At 42.4% G+C, this 20160-nt stretch overlaps 1 protein-coding gene across 4 annotated transcripts; it reads left to right on the top strand.

Moving 5' to 3' along the window:
• The first annotated feature begins 1080 nt into the window (after positions 1 to 1080).
• MANSC1 (MANSC domain containing 1) lies at positions 1081 to 20139 on the top strand. Of its 4 annotated transcripts, XM_055336824.1 has the most exons (5): positions 1491 to 1752; positions 5590 to 5621; positions 6682 to 7004; positions 11336 to 11476; positions 18688 to 20139. In XM_055336824.1, the coding sequence occupies exons 3-5, from the start codon at positions 6782 to 6784 to the stop codon at positions 19692 to 19694; spliced, it is 1371 nt and encodes a 456-aa protein (XP_055192799.1). In that variant the 5' UTR covers positions 1491 to 1752; positions 5590 to 5621; positions 6682 to 6781; the 3' UTR covers positions 19695 to 20139. The 4 variants fall into 4 exon arrangements, with proteins under 4 accessions (XP_055192798.1, XP_055192799.1, XP_055192797.1 ...); XM_055336823.1 differs by lacking the exons at positions 1491 to 1752; positions 5590 to 5621 and adding an exon at positions 1081 to 1303; XM_055336822.1 differs by lacking the exon at positions 5590 to 5621.
• The last annotated feature ends 21 nt before the right edge of the window (positions 20140 to 20160 follow it).

Here is a 20160-nt window from a genome sequence, read left to right as displayed (position 1 = left end):
TCTACTTAGTGACTAACGGGTACTGTCCTGTGAAAGGATACAAGGAATGTGAACTTTCCTGACCTAGATCCTCAAGTATATCACCCGCAGAAATAAAATGTATTGTTTACATCAGTTTTTTGCTGCAACAGGGAAAATTACTCCCATAGGAAATCACTGTGGAGTTTCCTTTACTTTGGTAACTCTTAAAAACCAGTTATTTGCGACATTATTGTAATTCGGAAGTAAATCATCCTCTGGATGCAACTGGCAAGAGTCAGTTTCACACAAAGGACTTTTGTTCACACCTATTCTCAGTCAACATATGCCTTTGATTAGCTATTGGCTAAAACCAGGACAGCTGTATCAGGCCTAAAATAATAAGCTACAATCGCTTAAGGCTTTCGGTTTGAAAGCTCTTCACAACCCAGCTGGAGATGTTGTCTAAGGTTTGGACCTTTGGCAAGTTAATTATCAGTGGTTTGGTAAAGTTGCATCTGTTGGCAGGTATACAGAGGTGGGGGTGAGAATGCATGGATCTGGAAACACACTTTTAGGGGCACCTGCGTGGCTCAGTGGTTGAACGTCTGCCTTTGTGATCCCGGGGTCCTGGGATGGAGTCTCGTCTCAGGCTCCCTGCTCAGTGGGAAGTCTGCCTCTGCCTCTCTGTCTCTCATAAATAAATAAATAAAATCTTTTTTTTAGAAAGTAAGGAAAGAAGGAAGGAAGAAAGGAAGGGAGGAGGGAGGGAGAAGAAGGAAGGGAGATAGAGAGAGAGGAAGAAAGAAAGAAAGAAAGAAAGAAAGAAAGAAAGAAAGAAAGAAAGAAAGAAAGAAAGAAAGAAAGAAAGAAAGAAAGAAAGAAAGAAAAAAGAAAGTTCTGTAACCTATGCCCTAGTAGTTCCTTTCCATTCCTTCACTCGACAAATATATCTTAAATATTTCCTGAGTACCTATTACATACTAGGCATTATGCTAAATCAGGGGATATGTTTTAATTACTCTAGCCGGCATGGTTATTTTCATTATCATCCTTACTTATAAAGAGTCAACCGGGCGGAATCCGGATGCCGTCGCTAAGGCTGGCCTAGCCTCGTAGTCACCTGGGGAACTGCCAACTCTAATTAAGGACCCTCTGTGCGCGGCACGATCCACGCAGGATTCCCATGAGCAGGCCTCGGCCGAGAGCTGTGAAATCCTGAGCGGAGAAACCGTGCTCAGGGAGCTCCGGAAAGGGAGGCGGACTGCTCTGTCTGGTTTGATTTTCCTCCGGCGTGACCTCGCGTTCCGTGGCCTCCAGGAGCGGGCGCGGCTGCAGACCTGCGGTCGGTCAACCTCGGGGGCGGGGGCGGGGGCGGGGGGGGCTCAGGGGCAGCTGCGGGGCGGGGGTGGGGGGGGTGGGGGGGCTCAGGGGCAGCTGCGGGGCGGGGGTGGGGGGGGTGGGGGGCGCGCAGCGGCCGGCTCGGTCCCGGGCTCAGCGCGACCGCGGGGCGCCTGGGGCCACCGCGGGGAGGGGCTCCGGGGACCGCGCTCCAAGTGGCGGGGAAGCAGCTCCGGGTTGCGGCAGGAATGTGCCCTTCCCCCCGGCCAACTTTCGGCCGCGGCAACGGAAGCAGGAACTGGCTCAGCGCGCAAGCCGGGGCGGCGGGAGCCGCGGAGCATCCCTGTCGCCCTCGCCGAGAGCTGCGCGCGGATCGGCCGCTCCTTGCCCGCGAGCGCGGGGCTGTCCTCGCCCGGGTGGGACCCGCGGGGCCCCGGGGCCAGTCGCTGCCAGGTAAAGGCGTCGCCGCGTTCCCCTCCAGGCGGGCCGCAGCCCCCCGCGTTTCCTGGCGCTCCCCTCTGCCTCTCCCGGAGCGCCGAGGCCCGGGCCGGGGCGGGGGAGGGCCGGCGGGGGGGGGGTGCGGCCCCGCAGCCCTGGGGGGCTCTCCAGGCTCGCGCCGAAGCACCTGTCGCAAATGGCATTGGCTCCACGTCGTCATCGGGAGAGGCACGAGAATGCTCAGTAAGCGTCTTGCATCTCCTCAAAGGAAGGGAGAGAAAATGATTTCCCTTATTTGACCCAGTTTTGTACAAGTGCATTTTAGTGATGGTAGTAAGCGGGCATTAATGCTCGGTGCCTCCTCTCTCTCCCACAAGTATCCTTTCCCCCCTCTCTTTCAACAGAATTCAACTTGACTGTGGACCTTTAAGGCCTAAGCCATAATGATTAGAAGAATAACTTTACCTAATAGTTGTTGAGCATCTTTAGCGAGATCAACTCTTCAGTCCCTCTCGCAGTCCAGGCTCTAAAAAGATGCTGCGTACAGAAAGCCCAGTTCCTACCCCATGCCCCCACATAGTTCCGGTTTCTTTGCAAGAATTCAAGGAGACGTTCTGTCAAAATCCATTCAAAGTAAAGTTTTGACCTGGTCTTCCTCTTTGGGTCCTGTTTGCTTTCCTTGAGGGCTAGAAAAGAGACTTGCAAAATGTGGCAGCATAAAAAGATAACCTGTGCCAGGGTTCTTAAACTGGAGAATCACAGGTAGTATTTAGAAAGTCTGAGAACTTCAGTGGGAAAATTTATTACTTTCGTAGCCTCAAACTGAAACACAACATTTCCTCTAGGAGGCACACAGAAGCCACAGCAGAGTTAGAGGCAGCTGTAATTTACCGCCAGTAAGAATCACGGGTGTTTTCATCTCATATTACTTATTACACGGATTTCAAGGATCATGTACATTCAACAGTCCTTCAAAATTATGGCAGTTATTAGGGGAACCTGGGTGGGCCAGCCCATTGGGCCTCTGACTCTTGATTTTGGCTTAAGTAATGATCTCAGGGTTGTGGGATGGAGCCAGGTGGGACTCCCTGTGCATTGAGGAGTCTGCTTGTCCCTCTCCCTCTGCTCTTCCTCCCACATGGGCGCTTGCTCTCTCTCAAATAAATAAAGTCTTCAGAATTATGGCAGTTGTTAGATGCACCACTTGTTCTTTAATAGGCTAATAAAGGATCCCCAAAACAAACAAGGGGTGGTAGAAAGGGAGGTGGGTGGGGGTGGGGGTGACTGGGTGATGGGCACTGAGGGGGGCACTTGATAGGATGAGCACTGGGTGTTATGCTATATGTTGGCAAATTGAACACCAATAAAAAACTAAAAATTAAAAAAATAAAAAATAAAAACTCCCAAATACCCACAATTGTTTCCATTTTTGCTGAAAATGGGTTTAAAATGGGTTCTATCTCATAAGAATTGGGAATCTATTGCATTAAGATTCTTGTAAGGAGGGCAGCCCCGGTGGCGCAGCGGTTTAGCGCCGCCTGCAGCCCAGGACGTGATCCTGGAGACCCTGGATCGAGTCCCACGTCAGGCTCTCTGCATGGAGCCTGCTTCTCCCTCTGCCTGTGTCTCTGCCTCTGCCTCTCTTTCTCTCCCTGCATCTCTATGAATAAAATAAAATCGTTAAAAAAAATCCTTGTAAGGATTAAATGACATGACACATGTAAAGTGTTTAGCATAGAAACTGGCATGTGAGAAACATAAATATTATTTGACTTAAAAAAGTTGGACACCAGGACACCTGAGTGGCTCAGCAGTTGAGCATCAGCCTTTAGCTCAGGGTGAAATCCTGGAGTTTCAGGATCGAGTCTGCATCAGGCTCCCCACGGGGAGTCTACTTCTCCCTCTGTCTATGTCTCTGCCTCTCTCTCTGTGTCTCTCATGAATAAATAAATAAAGTCTTTTAAAAAAGTTGGATACAGCAGCAACGAAGGTATTGGACTTGTGTTGTTACTATATATAGGTAAATATGTTTTTTTTTTTTTGCTTTTTCACTATTCTGTTTTATTACTAACTAAATCTATTTCCTTATATTAGGGATAATTCTTATTTTAAAAAAATATTTTAGGGATCCCTGGGTGGCGCAGCGGTTTGGCGCCTGCCTTTGGCCCAGGGCATGATCCTGCAGACGCAGGATCGAATCCCACATTGGGCTCCCGGTGCATGGAGCCTGCTTCTCCCTCTGCCTGTCTCTTTCTCTCTGTGTCTCTCATGAATAAATAAATAAAATCTTTAAAAAAAATTTTATTTTTAAGTTATCTCTACACCCAACATGGGACTCAAACGCACAACCCCGAGATCAAGGATTGCATGCTCCACCAACTGAGCCAGCCAAGCACCTTCTGTGTTAGGGATCACTCTTTGTCTTGTACAGTTCTTTGGGTTTTGACAAACAAAGACATGTAACAACCATTACAGTATCATATAGAATAACCTCCCTGCTCTAAAGACTTCTGTGTTCCACATATTCATCCCTTCTTTCCTCTGCCTGATAACCACTAATATTTTTACTGTTGATATAGTTTTGCCTTTTCTAGAACATCATATAGTTGACAAGAAGTCATATATTTGAAACTGGCTTCTTCTTGCACTTAGCAATATGCAATTATGTTTCCTCTGTGTCCTTTTGTGTCTTATTAGCTCATTTTTTCTATATAGAATAATATTCCATTTTATGAATATACCACATTTTGTTTATCCATTCACCTATTGGTTGTTTCCAGTTTTTGGAGGTGATGTATAAAGCTAAATGTGTATATAGATTTTTGTAGGATTTGGTATTGTCAGCTTTTTGGATTGTAGTCATTCTAACGGGTGTATAGTAGTATCTCGTTTTAATTTGAAGCTCCCTAATGACTATAATGTTGAGCACCTTTTCACATGCTTATTTGTCATCTGTGCTATCTCCTTTGGTGATGTTGTATGTTCAGATACTTTGCCCATTTTTAATTGGGTCATTTTCTGAGGTTTTATTTTTTTAAGATTTTATTTATTTATTCATGAGAGACACACACAGAGAGAGGCAGAGACATAGAGAGAGAAGCAGGCCCCATGCAGAGCCTGATGTGGGACTCGATCCGGGGACTACAGGATCACGCCCTGGGACGATGGCAGGCACTCAACCGCTGAGCCACTCAGGTGTCCCCGTTTTCTGAGTTTTAAGAATCCTTTGTATATTTTAGCTACTAGTCCTTATCAGATATGTGTTTTGCAAATATTTCTCCCAGTCTGAGGCTAATCTTTTTCTTCTTAGTGTCTTGGGCAGAGCAGATGTTTTCATTTTAATGAAATCCAGCCTCAACATTTTTTTTCTTTAATGGATTGTGCTTTAGGCATTGTATCTTAAGATTTTTCCTATGTTATATTCTAGGAGGTGTTTTCTTTAAAGATTTTTTTTTCTAAGTAAACTCTGTACCTAACACGGGGCTCAAACTTACAACCCCAAAGATTTTGCTCTACCAATTAACCCGCTAAGAGTCACAAGCTCTACCAATTAACCTGCTAAGAGTTTTATAGTTTTACATTTTATACTTAGGTCTTTGATCGATTTTGAATTAATTTTTGTAAACAATGGAAGATTTGTATCTAGATTTATCTTTCTTACAGTAAGATACCTATGGATATCTAGTCATTCTAGCACCATTTTTGAGAAGGCTGTCCTTTCTCCATTGAATTGCCTTTGCTCTTTTGTTAGAGCTCAGTTGATTCATCTATCGTCAACTGACCCAGTAGATCTATGGGTCTATTTCTTGACTTACGATTCTGTTCTATTCTGTTTTTCCTTTCTTTTGGCAGTACCCCATGGTCTTGATTACTATAACTTTATGGTAAGTATTGAAGTTAGGTGGTGTGAGTTCTCCAACTCCGTTCTTCTTCAGGACTTTGTTGGCCATTCTGGCCTTTCTGCATTTCCATGTAAACTTTCAAATCAAAACTTTAAGGCTTGCCTGAGTGGCTCAGTCAGTTAAGTATCACACACTTGGTTTGGCTCAGGTCATGATCTCAGGGTTGTGAGATTGAGCCCTGCATTGGGCTCTGTGCTCAGTGAAGGGTCTGCTTGAAATTAACTCTCTCCTTCTTCCTCTACCACCCCCCCATGTGTGTGCTCTCTCTCAAATAAATCTTTAAAAAAAATCAAAACTTTAAAATTCTTGAGATCCACAAAATAACTTGCTAGGAACTTTATTGGTATTGCACTGAATCTATAGATTTTCCATCACAGACACTTGTCAGCTTTTAAGCATTGATGGGATAGTATACGTGTTTGTGCTTATTTGTTCTTTACCAAGTTTGTAAGATTGATTTATTTGATAGGGAGAGAGAGAGTGCACAAAGGGGGGTAGGGGCAGAGAGAGAGGGAATCTCAAGCAGACTCCCTGCTGAGGATGGAGCCCGATGCAGGGCTTGAGCCCATGATCCTGAGATCATGACCTGAGAAGAAATCAAGAGTTGGATGCTCAACCAGCTGAGCTGTCCAGGTGCTCTTCTTTATTGTTTTTAATGAAAGATTGTCTTGATCTATTATAAAATATATTAAAAGTGAAACATGGGGATCCCTGGGTGGCGCAGCGGTTTGGCGCCTGCCTTTGGCCCAGGGCGCGATCCTGGAGACCCGGGATCAAATCCCACGTCGGGCTCCCGGTGCATGGAGCCTGCTTCTCCCTCTGCCTGTGTCTCTGCGCCTCTCTCTCTCTCTCTCTCTGTGTGTGTGACTATCATAAATGAATAAAAAAATTAAAAAAAAATTTTAAAGTGAAACATAAAAAAACTTGTTTCTGTTTTAGAAATCATGAATTCTTTACATTGACTTGAAGGAAATGAAGTGTATCTTCACTAGATTTATTAAAGGAAACAAAATTCATTGATGATTTTCTATTTTTGTTCTAGAGAGAAATTCTCTGATCTGTACAATCTTCTTGAAGCAAACTCAGACCAGAGGAAGGATTATCCTTGATGTTTGAAGACTAAGACCAAACTGAAATTTAAAATGTTCTTTAGGGAAGAATGGAGCTTGACTTATACTTTTGTAATAATTTGTTTCCTGACACTAAGGCTGTCCAGCAGTGAAAACTGCCCTACCAAGAGTCTAGAAGATGTTGTCATTGACATCCAGTCATCTCTTTCTAAGGGAATTAGAGGCAATGAACCCATACGTACGTTAACTCAGGAAGACTGCATTAATTCTTGCTGTTCAACAAAAAACATAACAGGTAAGTAATCATCCTTTGGCAACTCTTTATTCCAAGTCTTTTGTGACATCAGTAGCTGGTTGATGTGGTTATGTAATTTATACAAGTGATTCTCTATGGAGTAGAAATGTGGGTGTATCCTTACCTCCCCTAAGCTGGGTCAAAGGTAAGTGTATCCTTACCTCCCCTAAGCTGGGTCAAAGTTACTGAGGAATATGTCTGTCTATTACCCAGGTGTCTGATTAGAAAAAGGCTAAGAACCACTGGTGTTATGTTCTAATGGGTATCTAAGATGTTTCCAATATCTTAGAAACAAAAGTCCTTAAGGGATACAGGAAGTTGTTTGGTCTAACTCATTCATGTGACACAGAGGGAAACAGGGGCCCACAAGTTTGAACCATACCTTTGCATATTTCAAGTTTCAGACCTATGACTTGAAGAGAAACAGTGAAACAGTGATCATTTTTCAGTTATGATCCTGTCCTAATTCCCTAAATGAGAAATAAATGAATAAACAACAACAACAACAACAAAAACCACACAAAATTTATTGAGCACCAAATGCCTTCCTGGTTGCTGGAGACAAAAAAAAAAAAATAAGATGAAAAAAATGAATAAGATGGACAAGGTCAGGCAGCCCGGGTGGCCCAGCGATTTGGCGCCGCCTTTAGCTCGGGGTGTGATCCTGGAGACCCGGGATCGAGTCCCATGTTGGGCTCCCTGCATGGAGCCTGCTTCTCCCTCTGCCTCTCTCTCTCTGTCGTGAATAAATAAATAAAATTTAAAAATAGGTTTTAAAAAAAAAAAAAGATGGACAAGGTCTTGCCACTGAGGAGCCTAGAAGAGCTAGTGAACACTGGACTAATGGTTCTTACCTCACTTATTAGCCAACCAAATCATATATTTTCTCTTATATATTTACTTTCTTTTCTTTCTATAATGGGTATAGTATAGTAAGAAATATATGTATATAATCTTTGTTCCTGATTCCTGGCATAGAGCTCCTAAAAGCTTTGCAATTTCCTAAGCATAGGAACTTTTTTTGTTATTCATTATAAGCCCCTTTCAACCACAGCTGGGTTTATACTAATGAGATGACTCCTGGTAGCTTCAGGATGGGTACTGGTCACTATAAAGACCAAGGCTTGATTAGAAGTTTGGAACTTTCAGACCTACCCCCACCTCCAAGTAGAGGAGAGTGGCTGGAGATTGCATTCAGTCACCAATGCCAATGATTTAATCAATTATGCCCACATAATGAAATCTCCAAAAAAATCCTGAAACGATAGTTTTAGGGAGCTTCCAGTTGGCAAACACATCCATGTGTCCAGAAGGGTTATGCACTCCAGCTCCACTGGGACAGAAGCTCCTGCACTCAGGACCCTTCTGGACCTTGCCCTTTTACCCTTCATCTGGCTATTCGTTTGCATCTTTTATAATAAACTGTAATGGTAAGTATAGCCTTTTCTGTAAGTAGTTCTAACAAATTATCAAACCTGAGGTAGGGGATTGTGGGAACCTGAATTTATAGCCAAACTGAGCAGAAGTAAGAGTAATCTAGGACCTGATACTTTTTTTTTTTTTTTTTTTTTTTTTAGGATTTTGTTTATTCATGAGAGACACACAGAGAGAGGCAGAGACACAGGCAGAGGGAGAAGCAGGCTCCTCACAGGGAGACTGATGCAGAACTCGATCCCCGGACCAGGATCACACCCTGAGCCAAAGGCAGATACTCAACCACTGAGCCATGGAGGCATCCCAGGACCTGATACTTATTATTATTATTATTATTATTTGAGAGAGAGAGAGAGAGAGAGCACGAGCAGGAGCCAGGGGAGGGCAGCAGGAGAGGGAGAGGAAGAAACAGACTCCCTGCTGAGTGGGGAGCCCACACAGGCCTCAATCCTAGGACTCAGAGATGATGACCTGAACCTAAGTCAGATGCTTAACCAGGACTCCAAGATCATGACCTGAGCAGAAGCCAGACTCTTAACCAACTGAGCCACCCAGGTGCTCCCACCTTCACCCCCCACCTCCAGGACCTGATACTTTTGACTAGCATCTAAATGAGGACAATCTTATGGGACTGAGCCCTTAAACCCATGGAGTCTGATACTAACTCTAATTTGTTTAGCTTAAGAATTGAGTTGAATTGAATTGAATTGAATTTTAAGACAGTCAGGTGGAGAATTAGTGTGGAAATGATACCACGTATTTTGATGTCAGGAAGAAAAAAACCCAAAAACCTCCAGTGGTCTTCTCAAACTTGGCAGTGTGTTTTTGGACATTCTTTACGGTATGATTTATGGAAATTCCAGAGATTTAATTTAAATTTCGTTTTTCTTTAAATGTAATCAACATTTATATGAAATAGAAAATCATCGGCAAATGGGACTGAATGCTTTGTGAGTGCCTACTGGCAATACAGGAAACCTTGCATTTTTTTTCAGTTCCATAATGGGTGTTTAGTAAGAAATGAGGGTTTCCTGCTTTATCATACAAACAAAATTACTGTCACTGCTTTTCTGTAAGCAGAGGTAATTGTGGGTCTCATTTAATGGGTCTCAGACTTTTTCCTCATTTATTGAGCAGTGGTCTTTAATTGCTTAGGGCTCAAAAAAGCACTTTGATAATTTGCTTGTAGCCACAGATTCTAGAAAAATGCCTATAAGTATAAAGGACACAAGATTTTTACATACAACTTGCATGAGGGGAGGGCATAAAGACCCTCCCTTTTACCTATGTGTCCCCCAAAAATGGCACATAATTGTAGAATTATCCCATTTCTGGGAAGGGAAAAGCCTAAAGTGCCTTTTTTGTTGTCTGGGTGGTAGAGAGAGATATGATAAGACCTCTGCAGAAGTTCACCAAGTCTTATTTCCAAAAGTGGAAGTTCTGGAAATCCTAACCATTGCCTGATTTAAAGACATGGTGCTGATGGCCAATTATGCAGGGTTTCTTCCCCCAGCTTTACTGAGATACATTTGGCATATAACATCGTGTAAACTTAAGATATGTGATGTGATGATTTGATGCATGTATGCGTTATGAAACAATTACCACAACGAGGTTATTTAGTACATGATTAAGTGTGTGTGTGTGTGTGTGTGTGTGGTGAGAAAGAGCATGAATTTTTAATAATTAGCCTATATGCTTTTTAACCTTCATCCTGACCAGAGGTGTACTGACCCTTCAAAGGTCAGAGGCCAAGAAGTGTGACTGTACTAGATTGAGGCCAAAACCAACCATAGGCCATGATGAATAGAAAGAATAATAATATTGGGCATAAGAAGAAGAGAAAAAGAAGCCAGAAATAAAAGTTTAGAGTGAAAAGCCAGAAAGGAAGGAAAATGAAAAAGCAGAAATGATAAAGATGAGTAGAAATGTGAAGGAAAAAAAAATCAAAAGAAGAATGGTATTGATAAAAATAAAAAATAGACTTTGTGTTCCATAAACTACTCAGATCCTTTGTGGAAGGAAGCATGATAGTTTGATGCTGAATTTAGTGATTCTCCCCAAGAAAGCCAGACTCATGTCTTCATAGGTGTCTGAGTTAGGTGTCAGCCTTTGGGATAGGAGAAATTCATGAAATCATTAACTTAGATCCATTTAAGTCCCAATTCAGTTGTGGGTTGTGTAAAGATGGTAAAATCAGTATTTCTGTGTATGTTTTGATGAATATTTTAGCAAATGGAAGGCTTATATAAAGAATTAAGTGTACTATTTAAAGTAGGTTTTGCCAGGGGCTCCTGGGTGGCTCAGTGGTTGGGTGTCTGCCTTTGGCTCAGGGCGTGATCCTGGGGTCCTGGGTTCGAGTCCCACATCGGGCTCCCAAAGGGAGCCTGCTTCTCCCTCTGCCTATCTCTCTGCCCCTCTGGTTCTCTCAGGAATAAATAAATAAATAAAATCTTTAAAAAAAAATAAAATAGGGATCCCTGGGTGGCGCAGTGGTTTAGCGCCTGTCTTTGGCCCAGGGCGTGATCCTGAAGACCCTGGATCGAATCCCACGTCGGGCTCCCGGTGCATGGAGCCTGCTTCTCCCTCTGCCTATGTCTCTGCCTCTCTCTCTCTCTCTCTCTCTCTGTGTGACTATCATAAATAAATAAAAAAAAATTTTTTTTAATTTAAAAAAAAATAAAATAGGTTTTGCCAGAATTACCTTAATTCAGATCTTTAAACCCAGTGTCTTTAAAAATTGCTTTACGTGACTAAGGAAGAGGAAATGAATCAGCGGTCAGCAAGCAAGTGAATAATATGAACAAAGGTGTTTGTGTTGGACAGCAGAATAAATAATTGCCTACTCTTTAGAATATCCTATTTCAACATAATGCTTACAAAGCCTTTCATTGCAGGAGACAAAGCATGTAACTTGATGATCTTCGACACTCGAAAAACAGCTAGACAACCCAACTGCTACCTATTTTTCTGTCCCAGTGAGGAAGCCTGTCCACTGAAACCAGCCAAAGGACTTATGACTTACAGGATAATTAGAGGTAATAAAAACTTTGTTCTTTTTCTTTGGCAATTGGAATTATTTAAGGACGTGGTTCCTGTGAAAGATTTTCTACCAAAGATCTAAGTAAAACTACCAAAAGTGGTCATAAATATAGAGGCACACCAGAAAACTCTCATGATTTAAGGTTCAGTTTAGTTTAAACTTAAACTTTAGTTTAAACTTTAGTTCAAGTTTCCAATAAAAGATGTCTGAAGGTTAGTATTTTGTGTTGTGTCGCTTTTGTTTTTACCTCCCTGAGATAAAAGGCACACAGACCTTTCATGACAACATTTTGAAAAGCCTCTTTAGAACGATGTTAAACAACACTGGAATAAGATCTCCAGGGCCCAGGGAGATTGTTTTCAAAGACCGATGTAAGTGTATAAAATTCCAGTATGTTTGTCTTTAGGTTCCAATTATTTTATAATAACATTATCTGAAATCAAACACTCTGGAGCTTATTACCCAGACTTGGAGGGAAGTTCATTCAAGGAGTATTTACTATGCATCTACCATGTGCCAAATTCTGTGCCAGGCATTGGAAATATAGTCTTCCTACTAAGCATATTTGTTCAGAATACAGAAAATAAACAACTGAAGAATAATATAATTATTTGAAAGATACCTGGGTGGTTTAGTGTTTGAACGCCTGCCTTTGGCTCAGGTTGTGATCCCAGGCTCCTGGGATCAAGTCCTGCATCAGGCTCCCAAAGGGAGCCTGCTTCTCCCTCTGCCTATGTCTCTGCCTCTCTCTCATGAATAAATAAAATCTTAAAAAAAAAAATATATATATATATATATATAATTATTTGAATATGTCTTGGTGAGATTTTGGCTTGTTGGTTTTTCAGGAAGAAATGCTTTTGGTATCAAATTTCCTTTTATTTAAACTGTAGAAAGTTTTTTGTCATTACACCCTTGGCTATCAGTAGTTTTCTATTAGTTTATTTACTTGATAAACAACAGATATTATTTAGCATCTCCTATTTGCCAGACATTTTTTCTGCCCTAAGAACACAAAAATATAACAGTAAACGTGAAAAACAAGGTCCTGGGATCCCTGGGTGGCGCAGCGGTTTGGCGCCTGCCTTTGGCCCAGGGCGCGATCCTGGAGACCTGGGATCGAATCCCACATCGGGCTCCCGGTGCATGGAGCCTGCTTCTCCCTCTGCCTAAGTCTCTGCCTCTCTCTGTGACTATCATAAAAAAAAAAAAGAAAGAAAAGAAAAACAAGGTCCTTAACTCTGGAACTTATGTTTTAGGAGAGAGACAGTAACCGTTATAAATAAATAATCAAGGAAAAGTAGTCACTAGTGCTGTGCAGATGAGCAAAGACGATGTAATAGATGATCACTGAGTGGACCCTCTTGATTAGGTGATCAGAGGAAGCATCTGTGAAGAAGTAACCCCTCAACTGAGATTTGAACAATAAAAAGATCTGGGAAGACCTTCAGGCAGAGGAAATAGCCCATTCCAATATCCTAAGGCAGAATGGTTTTGGAGTGTTTGAAGAACAAACACCCCAGTCCCAGCTGGCTGACTCATTGTGAACCTCATAAAGAGTGAAATGCAACAGGTTTGAAAAGCACAGAGATCACATAAAGCTTTGTAAACCAGGGTAGGAAGTTCTTATTTTAGGTGTGTAAATGGGAAGCCCTTGGAAATTTTTGAGCAGGCACTCAGGTAATGTGTTTTCAAGGTCATTTCTCAAAGCTCACTGCGACTGTTCTACTGGGGGTAGACAGCAATGCAGCAGCAAGAGAAGTGGATAGGAGGTGGGGGCAAGATCCAAGTGAATGACCATGGCATTATGGCATTATGGATCGGGAAGGTGGCAGAGGAGGTAGAGAGAAATCGATATACAGCTGTTTCAGAGGTAGCATTCACAGGCCTTGCCAATGGTGTGGAGGATGACAACAGGGAGGAGAGAAGCACTGAAGTTAAGTCCTAGTTTTTGACTTGAGTGTCTACATGGATGTTGTTGGCATCATCTACTGAGCTGGGAAAGGTTTATGGAGACTGGTTTTAGGGTTGGGACAGGGAATGCAATCAAGGGTTCTCTTGACTGTATTATGTGTGAGGTACTTTGGGGAATGATACTGCCCAGGCACCCTGGGCAGAGACTGCTTTGTCTCCTGGGTGAGCTTGTGTCTGAGTTTTGGTTAATGAACCAGATGCATCAAGCATTTCCTTAAGCAGAGGCATAAAGCACAAATTATTTGTGCATTCTTCCTAAGTAGTGATATAAACCCAAGTATAAGAAAACTTGCACAAGGTACAAAGTTTCAGTTTTCCAAGATGAAGAAAGTTCTGGAGATGGATGAGGGTGATGGTTGCAGAGCAAAGTAATTATACTCAGTGTCATTGAACTATATACTTAAAAAGAAAGAGTGATAAATTGTAGGAACAATAATGTAAAATAACATGTACAATGTAAAATAATGATTTTTAAAAACACTAAGCATAGAACAAATTGGGCTTCTTAAAACACTCAAGACCAGGGTGCCTCGGTGGCTCATCAGGCTAAGCATCTACCTTTGGTCTCTGGTCATGGTCCCAAGATCCTGGGATTGAGTCCTGCATCAGGGTCCCTGCTCTGCAGGGAGAGCCTGCTTCTTCCTCTCCCTCGGTCTGCTGATCCCCCTGCTCGTGCTCTCTCTCTCTCTCTGTCAAATAAATAAATAAAAATATTTAAAAAAAAAACAAAACACTTAAGACCTTACTTTCTGTGAACGGTGTCTTTTCCTGACCTTTTGGGGCTTCAGTGGCTAGGATGGCTGCCCCCGATCTGTGTGGCTCCTTCACTTCATGCCCATACATATTTCATCTTGGCTAAAAACTTTGGAGGCTACAGTGTGGTGTTGATACTTCTTGCTGTTCCTCTTTGATCACCTGGAACATTGCATTAGACAGCCAGGAGTGGTATCTAGCAGGAAATGGATATTCCCACTCTTAGTTTCCAAAGCGGTCAGGGCTCAAGACATTGATTGGAATACTTGGTCTTCTCTTTCTGGAATTCCATAATATGGAAGTTGGACCATCATATTCTGCCTCTGTTATCCCCTCTCACTACCTCTTCATTCTGTCCCTTCTTCCATTATCAGTGTGCTTCCCAATGTGTGGCTCCTGTTTCATAATCAAAGCACAGTATTGTGAAAATTATAGGTAATTTACTCCAGTAATTCTACTTCCATAAAACCTAAAGACACAAAGCTAAAACAAGAAAAAGCTATTGGTTTGAAGCTGTTTATTGCATAATTAGTTTAAGGAGTGAAAAACTAGAAGCAGCATAAATGTCCAATTGCCAGAGAATGGTTGGGTGTATAATATGATGGATCCACTTGAAATAATAGGATGCAAATATTTAAAAATAAGGTTGAGTACATAAATAAGCAAAATTTCAGGTGAAAAACACCCAATTGTTTTTCAATGACATGAAAAAATTTAACTTTAAGGTATATGTAAGGTATAAATGTGAATAGTTGTTGGGACACAATGATAAAAATTATAGTTGAATTTGTTTTATAATTTTCATAATACTGTGTAGTATTGTTGCTTTTATAATGCATGTGTCAAAAAGGGAGTGTGTGGTAAAGATTCTCTCCAATATAAATGGTAGAAAAGGGAACTTGGCATGTATGTAAACCTTTCCAACAGGGTGGGTGTGAGGGTAATAAGTGGAATTAGAATCAAACAGTTCCTGTGACAGCCACCAAGGGGCGCCATCAGTCCAGAGCCCAGATCAATATCTCAGAGCCCAGGGCACCAACCCTGGACCTAGTAGTGTGCACTGACTTTATATCTACAGGATGTTTACAAATTATGTTTGTAATCCTATTTATGATCTGCCCGTGTTGATAGATTAAGATTCCCCATGAAAATAAATTATCTGCTTCCTGTTTAGAGAGATTTTTTTTTTTTTTTTTTAGAGAGAGAAATAGATATTTCTTTGATGGTTTGTTTTCAGATGAACTGCATTTCCTATATCTGGTTAATATTTACAGACCAAAAGTTTGAAAGATGACAGAGCACTCTGTTCATTCTATTAAACCATTGTAACTTGGCATTATCTTTTTTTTTTTTTTTTTTTCCCCAGCTTTGGGGTATGTCATTTCTACCAAGGACTAGAGTAGGGGAACTCAGGGAGAGAATCAATTGGGAATCTGTTTGCTCAGTTGGTTTTCAAGTAATAGTTAGCCCTTAAGTTTTTTATTTCATGAATTCACTTGAAAATGAACTCAAAAGAGGGATTGAGGGAACCCGGCTGTTTCAAAGTCCCCTCTAGCTCATCTGTGCATGAGAGAGGAAAGGTACCATACCCCAATGGCAAACATCAGTGGGTGAGGTGAATGGAGCAGGTGTAGAGGATCCCTGGGTGGTTCTAAGATCTTTGCCAATAGATGAATCTTATCAAGAAATGGGACTAGCCCTAGCCTTGTTTTCTTTATGAGCTTGTGTTCTTTGAGAAAGAAAGTAGCTGTTTTGGTCATTCTTGTCAATGGCTTTAAATTCTGAGTTCGTATACATTACAGAGCATTTTCTTAACTGGTCTTTTTTTTGAAACTTTATTATTTTTTAAAAGATTTTATTTATTTATTCATGAGAGACACACACACACAGAGGCAGAAACATAGGCAGAGGGAGAAGCAGGCTCCATGCAGGGATCCTGATGTGGGACTCAAACCTGGGACTCCAGGATCAGGACCTGAGCCGAAGGCAGACACAACCACTGAGCCATCCAGGTGTCCCCCTTTTTTTTAACTTTAAAATAAAATATGTTGAGTCCTGTTCTTTTTTTTTCTTTTAAGATTTTATTTATTTATTTATTCATGAGAGACACACAGAGAGAGGCAGAGACATAGGCAGAGGAAGAAGCAGGCTTCCTTTGGGGAACCCAATGCAGGACTCAATCCCTAGACCCCAGGACCATGACCCTAGCCAAAGGCAGATGTTCAACCACTGAGCCACCCAGGCATCCCAGTCTGGTTCTTTTTTACCAAATATCTGATACTATCTAATAATATAGGTGCTAAAAATATATATATATATAGGTGCTGTTTATCTCATGGTGATGTTGTATCTGTAAATGTGGTATAACCTGCAGCAGAAACTCTTTTCTTCAGCATTGTTGGGGGAGAGAGGAATTTCAATCATCCAAATTCTATTCTGGAGTAAAGCACTGTATCCTAGAGAGGATGTCTGCAAACTTTTTCTGTTGAGGGCAAAATGACAAGTATTTTAGGCTTTCCAGACCAGTATTTTAGGCTTTGTGGGCCTTATGCAATCTGTTGTACCTACTCACCTCTGTCCTTATAGTATGTAGTACTCACAATGTATAAAAAAAATGGTTACATGCCAATAAAAGTTTATTTGTGGACACTGAATTGTGAATTTTATGTAATTGTCGTGTCACAAAATATTATCCTTTGATTTTTGTTGGCCATTTAAAAATGTAGATCCTAGCTCACAAGCCATACAAAGAGAAATGGCTAGCCAGGTTTGGCCCTTGGGTCATAATTTGCTCATCTCTGTCCTAGATGGATTAATAAGTTATAGTTGTCTTTTTTTAAGATTTTATTTATTTATTCATGAGAGACACACAGAGAGAGGCAGGGACATAGCCAGAGGGAGAAGCAGGCTCCCTCTGGGGAGCCTGATGTGGAACTCAATCCCAGGATCCCAGGATCATGCCCTGACCCGAAGGCAGACACTCAACCACTGAGCCACCTAGGTGCCCCTTATTTATTTATTTATTTTAGAGCACACATTTGCAGGAATGCAGGGGTAAGGGCAGATGCAGAGGGAAGAGAGAATCTCAAGCAGACTCTGTCCTGAGCCCTACACAGGACTCCATCTCATGACCCTGAGATCATAACCTGAGCCAAAGTCAAAGGTCAGCTGCTTAACAGACTGAGCCACCCAGGCACCCTGGTAAGTGACAGTTAAGGGACCTCTTTGTAGTGTGAAACTTACAGAGTAGTCAAACATATTACAAATCTGAGGCTGCCTCTGGATCTGTTTGTTAGCAGAGATGCGAGGAGAGTCTAGTTCAGAAACCGGCATTGAGAGGAGTTCAAGAAGAGAAGAGGAAAGAGAACAGGAAAGAATGAACCCATAAACACTATGGAATTCATTTTCTTCCTTCCTTGTGTTTTCTGCAGTTTAAATCTAAGTGAGGTGATTAGCCAAGTAGCAACAGCGTGATACAGAGCCATTTGAATGATCATTCCCTGCCCCTAATGGCTCCATTAAGCCTTTCCAGTTTGGGTGGTGATGAACGGTGTGTGAGATGAAGGGCACAATTCTGAGCTTGCTCTTCCCCCTTGAGGAGGATCTGAGGCTGGTTCCCCCGCAGCAGCACTCAGAACTGTGTGATTTTCTGCTCTTTCTTGTCAGCACTGTGGCCATCCTAATTTCAAATATTGGTTCCATTGTCCTCAGACTCTAATAAGACATTGGCTCTGAAATTTTAATCTTTGAGGGTCAGAATGAAATCTCTCAAATTGCCTTCCACCCCAGAGTGTGGTGCTGAAACCTGTTTTTTGGTTGGAAAATGTCATCAGCCTTCTGCTGCGGCCTTGGGCTCTGTGCCCCAGGAGGCCAGACCTCCTTTCCTGGCATCCTCCTCCTCCTCCTCCTCTTCCTCCTTCTCCTCCACTGTTGCAGGCAAATGTCTGGGATTCTGTGTCCTCCCTTGTTGCCTAAGGCCCCTACTACTACTGTTCTTGCCTGTGGGCCACCCTTGCTGTGAGATCTCTCCTTGGTGATTGTCAGTTTCTGGACTGTCATGACAGTCCCAGGGAGCCCCCTCTTTGCCAGTCCTCTTCCTGCCTTGTCACCCTGGCACAGCTCTCTTCCCTGGCCTTAGCCCCTTACACCTAACCTCCTGCTGCTGGGTCCTGAGCTCCTCTTCGCTCCCTTGCTCTGCTCCTCCCACCTCTTCCTGAACTCGCCTGGTCCTCCTCCACACATTTCTCCTCTGTCCCATCCCTCTAGAAATAAACCACAGCATCTGGTAGAGAGGCAGTGTCATCAGATTCTGATTTAGCAATTTGTATTTTTCCATTTTGCGCAAGTTTCTATGAAATGTCAAGTTTCAACAGTTTGGGGGATTTACTGAACAAGCTGTTTGTCCTTTTTTTTTTTTTTTTTAACCTGCCTTGGCATGAAATATTTAAGTCTCCTTTTAATTTTCTTTACATCTTTCAGAGTTTCTAACTGTGGCCAGAACTAACTCACCAAGCCCAGAGTTAACCCGAGAAGATTCTCTCATCCATGGCCAGTCTTCAAGGAGAATCCCTCCCACAACCCCTGCTGTGACAGGTTATTCAAAGCCTGCTGATAGCTTCTGGAGAGGTGCAGTTACTCAGAAGTTGGGATCCTCAGATCATTTGGAGAAACTAGTGAAGATTGGTCAAGCGAGTACATTGTTCCCTGTTTATAAAGAAAAAGGCCATCCTCAGAGTTCACAGCCTGCCTCCAAACAAAAAATAGCTCATCCGCTGCCTAAGCATGTGACAACACTCCCTGCAACAGTGACCATTGCCTCTCTGCCTACCACCTCTGCCCCTCCAAAGCCTGCATTTGCCTCTCTGCCTACCACCTCTGCCCCTCCAAAGCCCCCGACCACCAATGCTCCCATGATACTTTCCATGACTTCTGAACCAGAAGTGGCCACCTCAGCTCCATCCCTAGCCCTGGCCAAGTCTCAGCCCCCCACAATCCTCTTGTCTACAATTTTGACAAGTGCTGTGGTCACACCCAAAGCTAGACAAGCTACAGCAGCAGTTTCAAACACTGTCTCTGAGGCACCCATGGACTGGAAGAGCCCCCCAGAAACTGTGCCCTTTCGAGAAATTTCCATTCTAACTTCAGACACAGAGGCTCCCTCTAACCCTCCTACACTTTCTTTGTCAGCTGTGGATTTTTCTGCTACTACACTGCCTACATCAAATGTGGATTCTTCTGCTACAAATAAAGCTGCTTCCCAGAAGGATGAGAAGGCCAAACCAGGGGGTTCCTCCCTGAACAGTGTTCCAGAAAGTCAACATGGCCTTCCATTTGAAAAATGGCTCCTTGTTGGAACCCTGCTCTTTGGTGTTCTGTTCCTAGCCATAGGCCTTGTCCTCTTGGGGAGAATGTTCTCAGAATCCCTCCGCAGGAGACGTTATTCGAGACTTGATTATTTGATCAATGGGATCTATGTTGACATCTAAGGAGGGAACTAGATATCTTTTCATTCGTGTAGTTACTAGTAGCCCAAACGCAGGACTCTCTGTTGACTTGCCCATTTTAGCAGGATTTCTGAAGTGTTTTGAAGACAAATGCCCCCTACCATTTTTATTTTTTGCTTGGTTTTTGAAGACAAGGGGAGAAAGGAAACAAATTGGGTAATTTGAGTGACCTATCTCTAAAATATTCACTGAAAACAAAGCTCTACCTAAAGTAATAAAGCATAATTGGCATATAAATTAAAAAATGACTGGCTTTTTGCAAGGAAAAGTGGTTATGACTTTTAGGCTCCAGTTCATTAACATTTCTGGTTCCAGATAAAGTCAACTGTTTATGATATTAATTCTAACGGGTTTACTTTCCTTTTTATATGAATTCCAATAAAACTTATTCCAGATGTATTTCCTTCCAATTAAATATTTGAATAAATCTTTTGTTACTCAGTAATGT

The sequence above is a fragment of the Nyctereutes procyonoides genome, unplaced genomic scaffold (assembly GCF_905146905.1).
Source record: "Nyctereutes procyonoides isolate TBG_1078 unplaced genomic scaffold, NYPRO_anot_genome, whole genome shotgun sequence".
Classification (NCBI taxonomy): Eukaryota; Metazoa; Chordata; class Mammalia; order Carnivora; family Canidae; genus Nyctereutes; species Nyctereutes procyonoides.
Note: the sequence above shows the minus strand (reverse complement) of the source record. Positions and strands in the feature narration are given on the sequence as shown.